The 12250-nt window shown below is 41.2% G+C and overlaps 1 protein-coding gene across 1 annotated transcript; it reads left to right on the plus strand.

The window, feature by feature from the left end:
• Positions 1-220: 220 nt before the first annotated feature.
• Positions 221-1936, plus strand: cldn5a (claudin 5a). The gene has a single exon (XM_073467128.1). It carries the CDS (start codon positions 402-404, stop codon positions 1047-1049), a length of 648 nt encoding a protein of 215 aa, XP_073323229.1. The 5' UTR covers positions 221-401; the 3' UTR covers positions 1050-1936.
• The last annotated feature ends 10314 nt before the right edge of the window (positions 1937-12250 follow it).

Raw genomic sequence — 12250 nt, forward strand, 5'->3', positions numbered from 1 at the left:
TCATTGTAAATAACTGTTCAAACACACAATACACGCTGGACCGCTTTATTCAGCCTCACAACTTCCCTGCGTTTTCATTGGTCCCTAGAGGATGCGGCCGCAGCTGATTGGAGGAAAGTTTCTCCTCGAGCTCCTACCCCACCCCGCAGATATTCGTGGTGCGGTGCTACTGTGATTCCAGTTGTTTTCACATCCCCTCACTAACAAAGAGGCTCAAGGCTGCTGTCTCTTACATCTCCGGATAAATGTGGTGAGTGATGCGCAACTAACGATTGACGCTCCTGTACACTGAGGCGAGAACGCAAAAGTTAAGCGCAGAAATACACCTTGCTCTGAGGGAGAGAAATCAGGGAAGAGTTTGAAGAGCTTCAGACAGACTTGATTGAACGTAAAGAGCGAAAATGGTGTCGGCCGGACTGGAGATCCTGGGACTGTCGCTGTGCGTAATTGGCTCGCTCCTGGTGATGGTTTCGTGCGGGCTGCCCATGTGGAAGGTGACGGCTTTCATCGAAGCCAACATCGTGGTGGCTCAGACAATTTGGGACGGCTTGTGGATGTCGTGTGTGGTGCAGAGTACGGGCCAGATGCAGTGCAAGGTGCACGACTCCGTCCTCGCCCTCACCCACGACCTGCAGGCGGCAAGAGCGCTCACCATCATCTCCTCTGTGATGGGCGTGCTGGGGCTCATGGTTGTCATTGCGGGTGCGCAGTGCACCAACTGCATCCGCGCTGAAAACGTCAAAGCCCGGGTGGTGAACGCCGGAGGGGTCATCTACATCATCAGTGGTGTGTTTGTGCTGGTGCCTCTGTGCTGGATGGCCAACAACATCATATCGGATTTCTACAACCCACAGGTGCCCGCATCCAAGAAGAGGGAGATCGGCGCTGCGCTCTACATCGGCTGGGCGGCCTCAGCGCTGCTGCTGATCGGAGGATCGCTGCTGTGCTGCTCCTGTCCCTCCAGCGGGAACTCGGGATACTCGGTAAAATACGCACCGACCAAGAGAACCACGCAGAACGGGGACTATGACAAGAGGAATTATGTGTAGCAGCGCGGCTCATTGCAGGCGGTGCGTAAAAAGTGCCCTGCAGCTTTTGAAAAAACTTGTTTTTTTGACGGACGTTATCTTTGCACCTGCAGTTTGTTTTAGTAATCTGAACTTTGAAAATCAATGGAAGCACCTCTGCTTTTTTTACACTGGCCCTTCAATACGCCCGGACCACAAATTCACAAATCCTTTTTGTATCTACAGGAGATTAAACACAGACTATCAACTACGAGAGGTAGCTCACGACAAAAAGGAGTATCTTTGTTAGGTACCTGCTTTTGTTAGTCTTCGAAATTATTAGTATTTTGAATTGTTTACCGCTGTAACTGCAACGTTTTTCTTTTCTAGAGGAACTCTTGCCATCGAATATATACACTGCTCTTTTGCCTTGATGTGCATTGTCAGCACAAACTTGTACAGTAACTGAGAATTATTGCACTCCCACACATTCAAAGACCCATTTCCTTTAGTGGAACTATGCCGACATGTTGAGGACTCCAACAATGCCCAATAGAAATAAAGAGCGAGGAAGAAAAGTATGTTAAAGCCCTAATAAATCTCCGAGAGGGTTTTGTATTGTTCAGAAGATGATGTCGGTGACTTTGAAGTTTGCAGTCTAATTTTGGACCTGTAGAGTCCGGAGAGCCTGGGATCTACAGGTCACACAGCGTGAAATGTTACAGTCCGTTATTCGGCTGCACTGAGCACCTGCGACGTTTTTTCCATCATTGTCACTGCAGGAAGTCTTTTCTTTTCAAAACGTTCTAGGAATAAACTTTGTTTTCTGTTGGTTTGTTGACATTTGATGTAATGATTCATTATTCGTGTATATGAAGATGCAATATTGTTTCATTTTATTAAGATTAAACTGAATATATTGTCTGAAATCCTCAGTTAAAGTGTGTTCTTAAACAAAACAACTGACAACGGAGTTGTGATGGTGTGCAGCGGCAGGAGTGCCCTCCACGGCTGTGCGTAATGCATGCCGTTCCCACCATGAATCCATAAACCCCCACGGCGGGAGAAAGTATTTTGGTTAGCCATAGAAATCCAGATGACAATACCCATTCAGCTAGAGTGGGGCTCTGCTGTTCAACTCACAATACTCCACAACCCCCTCCACCACCACCACCCCTCAGACCACCCCCGCCCCACCTCGCCCGCAGTCAATGAAAGGCGTTCAAATTAGAGCTATGGAGAAGTTGCTGGAATCGTCTTCCCGCAAGTCACTCCATTCATTAGTCGTCACAACCCCATCGCCCTCCATCCTCCACCAGGGCGGTGCTAAGATAGATGGGCTTCACGACAAAAGATTACACACCATCACTTTGAAGCAATTAGTTTATCCACAGCTGCTTCACGGGCACCACATTTATCCACACACTGGGGATGAAGTGCATTGAAATATTGTATTAAAAGTGTTTAACCTTTTAGAGAAACACAATCACACAAGATATTTCAGTCCACGAGAAACAGTCCGCTGATTTAAAACTGTGACTGGATTACAAAAGCTTATCCATACTTGTTTTGCTGGCCACTTAAGAATCTTAGCAGGTCATATGCTCTCTTAAAAGATGAAAATGTGGCCATGCAGAAAGTCTACAGTCAGGGGAGTGTGTGATCACTGCGCTCTAAGATAACCTCTAATAAAATGTCAGTATTTTTAATTCTACAGTAGACCAAGAGAACAAAAAACCAATTCAACTTACTGTTTTACCTCTGATTAGTTGCAGGTAGAACACAATATTGATCTAAAATTTTATTTTTTGGTCATCATGATTATACAAAACAATCACAACTCAAGGTCTACTACCCGTGCAATCATTTTCCAGAGCTTTCAACGACATCACATAGCCTTCATCAGTAGATGGTGTTTGCTCAGTTGTGATGGAGATGGATCTGCTGACATGGATGCTCCGTATGGTGATTTTATCCATAGCACTTTTAGGACTTTTCTCTGATTTTAGCCGCATCTAGCATTAAAGTTCATTCTTGACCTTGGAAACAGAGGTTAGAAAAGAACAATCTCAATTTAGATCCACTCACTAGCATGTTGTGGTTGTGAAATTCAAATGAGCACTGATGAGCATGTGAAAAACTGATATACATGTTCAATATTTCCAAGGTCAAGAATGATATTTTATTTAGAGTTTAAATGATAAATTGATTAACTAAGTAATTAGCTGAATAATCAGCAATAATTTTAGTAATTGTTAAAGTAATTTTACTAAGAAAAAGCGTCGGATTTCACTGGGTTCAGCTCCTCAAATGTGAATATTTGCTGGTTTATCTTTAATATTAAAGGTGCAATATCTAAGAATTGGCCACGTGTCGAATCCATTCTCAAAACAAACCGGGGGCATCATATCACCAGAGTAACCTACAATATCTGGTAACGGTTGCTGCTATTAGATAGTTAGCTCATTTAGCCATGCAGCTAGCGGTTCGGACTCTGAGCTCAGAGCATGAGGTTAGTGTTGGTGCTTACAGCGCTAGCACAGGAGCTTTGGACCGGGACAGACTGGGCTAGCTGGTTACCATGCTAACTACAGTAGATATCTCTTCAACATAATACATAAACGTCATAACTGTTTTTTCTTCAAATGCTGTTGATAATTTTATTCAATTTTTGAATGTTTTCAACTAAAATTCACACATATTGCCCCTTTACACTAAATATCTTTGGGTTTTGTTCAGTTCATCGAACTAAACAAGCAAATGAATATGTTAACTTAGGCTCTGGAAATCTTTCAACACTCTAACATCTGACACGGATAAACAAATAATTGAACAACTGAGAAATCAACTGGAAATAAAAATGATAGTTACTTTCATGCTGAAGTAGTATGATATAGCTTAAATATCATATTCACCCAGTCTGTTTTTTTCCAAACTCGCTATATCGCCGTAACTGAGTGAAATACATTTGTGTGACTAAATAAAGCAATGTTACCAAGCTGAGAATACTGTGATATGGGATTTGTGATTGAAATTGCACTGGCAGTACAGTTGCCTGAAGTAGGCGTCCCTCCTTTAGGGTTGGTATGGGTTTTTCTACACAAAGACACTCCCTGGAAGGTCCAGTCTGGTCTGCCTCAGTGAGATGTTTTTGTCGGATTGTTAGTTCCACTCCTCTAGTCACCACACAGAGGGTGATGAAGCGCAGGGTGTGTGGGGGGGTGGGGGAGTGTGTGAGCAAGGGGTTAAGCGAGAGTGTGTGTGTGTGTGTAGAGTGGGGGTGCACGTTTAAAAAGGCCCTCATTCCAATGAGGAGAGAGGCAAATAGGGCCAGCGACGTCACTCAATGGGCGCTCGCATGGTAACCAGCCAGAACCTGCAGTTGCCTGGCTACAGAAGCCTATAATGTGGTGGTATGGATGAGCCTAATAAAAGGCCTGGCCAGCAGACATTCCAGCAAGCATGGACACACACACACACACACACAGCTCATGCACAACAGTCTGGAAGATGAAGGAGGGATTTACTTTAAAGCCTGTAATGGTCACTGCAAAAAGAGCTGTGACAGCAGAAACATATTTGTTTCATTGTGTATCAGTGTAAGAGCAAATGTTAAGTGTTGCCATAAATGTTGGGCACTGGAAACACAATCACTACATCTGGTCCAAGGGAGTGAAGACATGAATAAACAAATGAGAAGTAAGTGTCAGGGATGTTGCTGATGTCACAAAGATGTCTCATAGAGACAGATGACATAACACACAGAGAACCATTTTGACCTCTAAACTTGACCTCCCTCAGCCCGGCGGAGTGAGGTCCACATGGTTAAGGTCATGTCAGAAGTCGGCCACGTTGCGTACTGATTTCAGATTCGTGCTGTCACCAGTGATGGCTGCACATTTTTTGGGAGGCTGTGGCGTTGTTTCTCTTGACATGAACTTTGAACTCTGAATCTGGCCTCAGGTCAGGCGAGTCAAAAAGTCACTTCCCTCGACTGACCAGGCATGATCTCATCGAAGCTGAATCCCCACGTTTGATAGGGGTCACAACCCTCAACCCCGAGCTCCTCATACCAGCAATTAACCATCTCTTGAAAACCTTGCAAACCTGAAGTATTAATTTCATATAATAACATCAATTCTTCAAAGCAAAAAGTACATGAGTCAAAAATTAAGGAGTCTTAATAAACATTGTTATGACTGACTCAGACTGACATCAGAGCCAGCAGGTGCATACAGTCTATAGACGTCCCAGCTGGATGGAGCTTACTCACAGATAGCAAAGCCAAGAGTCAGCAGGTGGTTCAACATAGAGGACAAATGTGGCTTTGTGTTTGAGTTAAACACCCCGTGAGCTGTTTGAGAAACAATGCAGGGCCTAGTTAGAGGTAAGAGATGGTGATCCGAAAAAAAAAAAACACACCATTTTCTTTGCTCCTGCATGTTCACAAAGTTTACGGCGTGACTCACGAGTTTTTGTCACAGTCCAGTAGCACAACCAGGCTTCCTGAGCAGCGGACAACGGAACAGGAAACAGGAAGGAACATAGAGGGTGTGGGAGAGGAGGAGGAGGAGGAGAGTGTGTGTAAATGTGCATGGTTAATGCACACACAGATACAGACAGACACACACACACACACAATTTTCATGTCTGTGGGCTACACGACACTTTTATTTGTTTGATCACCTATCTTTTTGGTCAGTTTGATTTAACGTGTATCCTAGTTGTGTCCAATGAAAATAGTGAAGTGATCATTTAAGAATCACAAAATAGACCATTTAAGAACTCCAAAAATCCCAAAATGCAATGTCTTAAAAAGGCAATCAAGGCTGTTTTCTTAGCTCATTTAATATATACAGAGATAAAGATATATGGTTATTATAGGAATGTCAGGGAATCATTAATAAAATCAAACATGTATCCCATTATGCACTATATGATTTTTAAATGCTAAAGGCAGAAATTAAAACTTCTGCCTGACTCATCCCATCATTCATAATTATAAAGTTCTCAAAGTTTCCAAATACATCAAACGTCAGGACATGTGTATAAAATGATGCTTAACACAGGTAATTATTTCCATGTGATGCAAAAGTTAGTGTTAAGACACTGGCTCAGTATGAATGTGATGAAATCAATGATAAAATGGTGAAACTTCCAGATGTGAACTGTTTGAACAGGATGTTTATCCAAAGATACTTAAGGGGGGATTTAATCTGTTAATCCCCACTGACAGAATATTTGTGATTTTGCGATGTGAAATCATGAAAGGGGTCTCTTATTATGATGAACCTACAGAGAATTATCACCTGAAACTGCAGCTCCTCTCAGCTTTATGGAGCTTTACAGTGAGTTTCAACTCATTGTTTAGCTGTAACAGGTTACACACATGTGACTCAAGTCATTTGGTCCAAGTCTCAAGCAAGTCCCAGGTCATTTTTCTTGGGCATGTCAAGTCAAGTGGAGTTCTCAGTTAAAGCAAGTCAAGTCCCAAGTCAGGTCACTCCCCCCAAAGATACTGCAGTCTTATCTGTAGTATATGGTCTTTATAAAGAAAAAAAACATAAGGTACGAGTGCGTTCATTAATGATTTATCTACTAATTTATCTAAGTTGTTTACAAAGTATGACAATTAATTGAAATTTCCATTATAATAACTGATATTCAGTAAAATATGTGTAATCAAACAAAACAAATAGCTTTTTGTGGCTCATAGACCTTCCGTTTGTGTCATGACAATGCTTTCCCAGTGAGTGCTCACATACTGGGTAACGCTACACAGACATTTGTAGTGTGATCATTGACAATGTTAAACATGTGTTATATCTTATACTTAATATTGATGACATGAGCACAGACAAGTCATTTAAGTCGTCATGTCAAGTCAAATCAAGTCACAAGTCTTCCAAGTCGTGTCTCAAGTATTTTATTTTCTGTTAAGTCAACTTGCAAAGCTACGGAAGCCCTAAAGGGCCATGCATTCATACATTTTATTTCCTCCGTTTTCCCGTGATAACGAGTTAATTTCATTTGTTTTCTCGAGATCTCGAGTTATTATCTCGAAATAACAACTGCCATTTTCCCGAGATAATGAGATAATTTTCTCGAGATCTCGAGATAACGAAACTTTGTTTTCCCGAGATAACAATATAATTAATTCGAGATCTCGTCATTACGACGACTTCAGGCTCACTTAGATTGCGCCGCCGATATAGCTGAAGCCTTGCTAACTGTGTGAGGCCTTGATTGAAAAGATATGTGACGTGGTGATCGATATGCTCCTGCTCCTCTGACATTGCTACACTGAATGATGTTTCCTGCAATGATTTAATATACTACACTATCGTTTCGTTATCTCAAGATCTCGAGAAAATTATCCCGTTATCTCGGGAAAACAGCAGTTGTTATTTCGAGATAATAACCCGAGATCTCGAGAAAACAAATGAAATTAACTCGTTATCACGGGAAAACGGAGGAAATAAAATGCATGAATGCATGGCCCTTTAGGTCTTCTGTACAAATCATCCAAATCATGACATGTTTTTTAAAAGGACATTTTAATATGGGGGCAACGGGGACTCGCTTTTGGAGCCGGACTCAAGTGGCCATCTGAGGAACTGCAGTCTTTGGCACTTCTCTGTTAGCTTCATTTTTAGCCGCAGAGGTTGCTGTTTGTTTTAAGAGGTTAACCTTGGTTTGCAAGATCACTAATATTCATTCAAAGTGGAGACTCAGACAGTTGCCTAACATAACCTTAATATTTATAAAAGGTGCTGCCAAATATTCAATCACTCTTTATCGAAACTGCACAATATTTGAGTATTGATGTGTAATTTGAGACAAGCCAACAACAGTTGTACAGCAGCAGACAGAATGTTTTCTTAACATAGTGATAAATAGAGTGCACGCTGAAGGTTTTATCTCAAAAATATGAGAGAGGAGAAGTTAAAACAGGGAGTCTCACCTCCTTTCATGCCTGTCTGAGTGAGATCATGTTTCCATACAGTATATCATCACGAGGAGGCCATTTTAAATAGATACATGGACAGACATGTAAAAGCATGTGTTAACTTCACACACACACACACGCGCGCGCGCGCGTAGGTAAGGTGGACCAGACAAAGCGGTGAATGACGGCCCTCTGCTGAGATGAAGAGGAGGCCTGGCAGCATGAGGAATGTCTGGGTGGGATCAGGAGACATTTCTGATTTGGCATGGTTAGCAAAATGTATGTGATGTCAGTCTCTCCCTTAAGAAAACACTCCTCCAATCAGCTTAAGCACAGTGGTGCAGGTGGTATTGCTTTTAGCTGCAGGCTCCGTTTCTAATTTGGACTCCCACATTAACATAGGATATGGCAATCAGTAACTAAGTAAACAAACAGCCTGTCTAAAACACAAACACACACAAACAGGATCAGCATTTTGAGGTGTACCAGTTGTATTGTTTCCACACTAATTGCATCTGCAGGAAAACTCTTGCTTGTTATTCTCTGGACTGTTGGAGACACAAAAAGTGAACACAACATATGTTAAAAAGTCAAACACACTCATGTTAAAGTGTCTTTTCTTTTTTTTTTTCTCCCTGCGCTCTTTTCTCTGTCTTTGTGCATGGGACCGCAGCGTATTTTCAAGAATGAAAGTTGTAGTGCATGTCATCCGCTAAAAGGAGTCCAGCATGACTGAGCCACCTACCACTGAGAATAGAAGAAAAGACACTCGACTGCAGAATGAAGCTGTTGTGTTTCAGCCGAACCTCCTTCAGCTTTCCTCCCTGGTATCTCAGTGTCTGTGCAAAACTAAATTTAATGTGAATATCACGCCAGATGGGGTTTTTCCCTACTGTGGCTTGAGAAAAAGCTATAGAAAACATATATATACACACAAATATACTCTGAAGCAACAGTCTTTGCTCATCCAAGCACATCCCTGATGGTTTATAAAGCTGGATCACAAAGGTGGGCAAGTGGCAATAGCCTTATGAACCCTAAAAGACCCATGAGTGATGGTTTATGGTGATTTTATTATTGCATTTTGTTCTGAAATATGGAAATATGCTGCTTTATTACCTTAGTTTGAGGTCTTTAAGAGGGTCTATAACTTTACATATATATATAATATCCTAAACACTGTACCTTGAAAGGAGCAGTTTAATATTTTGGGAAAATATGTCTATTTGTTTCTTGCCAAGAGTTAAAAGTATGTATGTGTGCATTACAGTGGATTATTGCTGATCTGTAAATTATCAGTTGGTCATAATATAAAAAATTGTATTGATTAAAGGCATATAATATGTATGTTTAGTTAATTACAGAATTCAGTAACATCAATCAGTATCAAATTCATGCAAATGTTTTTCAAGCACTACTAATCTCTTTTGCCTGAAAGCGCTTTAAAACAATGGAAGAGAGGAGAACGATTCAGGGAGTAACACTCCGACTGTGAGAGGGCTCGAGGGGTTAAAGGTCACAGGGGTTAGGGATCATTAAGAACATCTGTGGGCTGACAGGCTGACGTGAAGCTACTGCAACAGGGCAGAAAATACAGGTTTGAAGTGAGGATATTGTTTATTTATTTTAGTTCAATGTAAGTTTGTACTGTGTGCCATATACTGAGCTTGTGTGTGTGTGTGTGTGTGTGTGTGCGTATGTGTGTGTGTGTGTGAGCATCCTCTCACAGCATGATGGGGAGACAGGCAGAAGGCAGAAACAGTCAACTGTAGTTCTTTGTCTCTGGCTGTCCACTAAAGCTAATCCTATCAGGAATCTGACATTGTTAGAGACTGCAAGGCATGATGGATGAAAACAACTGAAAGTGTTCTCAAGAGCAATACGTGTCAATGATTCACAGAAGACATTACAAGTCTTCCTTTGGTGGCAAAGTGTACCGTTCACTCTTTACTATGAAGATTTTATACTTGAGGAGTAAAATCCATTCAACTTCAGTGACAGTTGAGCTCAAGAATGGACCTGGCAGTACATAAAGTTACAAGCTACAGCAAAATAGTGTTGAAAACATTAATGCATCAATAATTCTAATCCAGTAATATAAATATATGATTCTTAAATGTGTATCGCTAGGTAAATGGCCTGAGTATTTGTTCCACCACTGTTGATAAAAAGACCAGGCCAATATGTCAGCCGACAACACATTTTTACAGACATACTGGTGTTTACATACACATTTATCTATTTATTTATTTGCCAAGTTTATTTATTCATCCAGTTTATTTCTCAGGGACAGTGGATATGGTTCAAGATTACTGTAAATATGCCTGCAACAGTCAAAAGGCTGATTTTCATCTGTAGTCCCTGGTCACATGGTCACCGTAAAAAGAAACACACTCAAAGTGTATTTAGCTTATTCTTAATTCACAAACATATTTGACATATTATTTTTGTCTTATGAAATATGAAAGATTAATTGAAAACATCAAATATGTTTATTGTATGTTTATTTTATATGTTATGCTTTTATGTAAAAAGAATTATAGAAGTCCATATAGATTAAGATGATACTCTCAAATATCAATATTCAATAAACAAAATTCAGTATGAGTAGGGCTATACTGTGTACCAAATGTTGTTGTATCTATCCAAAATTGTGAATAGGGTTTATGGAAGGTTCAGTTGCATAACTTTTCCTCATCTATCAAAATTAAAACAGTTAACAATAATATTAACAAACAAGGCGTATAGAGTTTGTTTTTTTGGCAATTTTTTTATACAGTCCATAAAATACTGCATGAAGTGAGCCAGAGAATACTCTACTGACCCTCCATCACCGCATCACTACTCTCATAACACTAGTCGCTCATCTGAGGAGTAAAGGCAACACGACTGTTTGAGTGTGAGGCCTTCAAAAACGCTGCTCTGCACATCTACACATCGTCTGTACGAGCCTGCCTTTGGGGGTATGTTTCCCTCTGTGTGTGTGTGTGTGTGTGTGTGTGTGTGTGTGTGTGTGTGTGTGTGTGTGTGTGTGTGTGTGTGTGTGTGTGTGTGTGCGTTGGGTCTGTTGCATGCCACATTCCTCCGATGCAGAGCGGCGGAAAGGGCAGTGGCCCCACTTCACCAGAGGTGCAAGAGGGGGGTTGGAGAGCAAAGTGATTGATGGCTAAGGGGAGAAGGCCAAATGATGGGTGGAACAGGTGGATCTCTTACTGGGACATCATCACACCGACTAATGTTACCACTGTTTATTGCACTGCATATTTTTTATATTATATTGTATATTAACAGATAAGTGTCATACGATTAAGCTGTTCAGGCTGGATCATGTCCTAAACCAGCCAACAAAGAGATGACCATTGTTATGATAGCCAGGACCCTGAAGAAAAAGTAACTACAGCTCAGTTCATACGGCAACAAAAGTTGCACTCTCACCGCAAGTTACATTTACTAGCTGTTGCAAGCTTTTGATCTCATCATCATCACTGATGATCATCAGCATCAAATTTGCAAATGTCAGTCCATGTCAACAGGGCAGAATCCCTGTTGACATGGACTGATATTCGGTCACTTGGTCTGGTGTGACCAGTAGCTTTGGTGGCTAATGTCAGAAAACTTTAGATAGACAACCATCCCAAAGTTTGGAATTGCCTGCTACAAAAGCTTGATTCTGTGCAGTCATATCTGAGAGGACTACTCCATCTGACTTTTTTCCTGTACTTGTTGCATCTTGAGCTGTTGTAACAAGTGAATTTCCCTGTTGTGGGATAATCTAATCTTATCTAATCACAGTCTTGTGTGGTCTTTCATGCTTTTAGGTTGAAGAAAGTCCTGTTTAGATGCTATTTTGTATGAGGAGTCTGAAAAAGTGAGTCTGGAGGTGGATATCTATCAACAGTTTAGGATAATTTTGTCTCCATAACATAAACTCTCCGCCCTGTTAAAGATATAGTTGTGGCCTCTATAAGCTTTCTTTATTTCTGCTTCCTCAGAGGGGACTATTTATCCTAGATAACATCACTGGGCTGTGACTGTAAACAATATCATTATGGATGTAAATTGTTCTAGTAATAGTTGACCAACGGAAGCAGGAAGACGTACACATCCATGCACAATTAATTGATGATGCACACAACCTGTACTGGTAACAATAAGACCACACATATGAACATCCCACCCTGCAGCTCGATGCAGATCACGGCACGTTTCAGTCCGGCTGCTGCCAGTCAGTCCGGACTTTCCAACACAAACCAGCCAAACACCCTTCCACTCTGAGGGTCATGATCTCATCCTG

The sequence above is a fragment of the Pagrus major genome, chromosome 5 (assembly GCF_040436345.1).
Source record: "Pagrus major chromosome 5, Pma_NU_1.0".
NCBI lineage: Eukaryota > Metazoa > Chordata > Actinopteri > Spariformes > Sparidae > Pagrus > Pagrus major.

Excerpts from the sequence above, each read along its gene's own strand:
- cldn5a (XM_073467128.1), top strand. The coding sequence starts at position 402 with ATGGTGTCGGCCGGACTGGAGATCCTGGGACTGTCGCTGTGCGTAATT.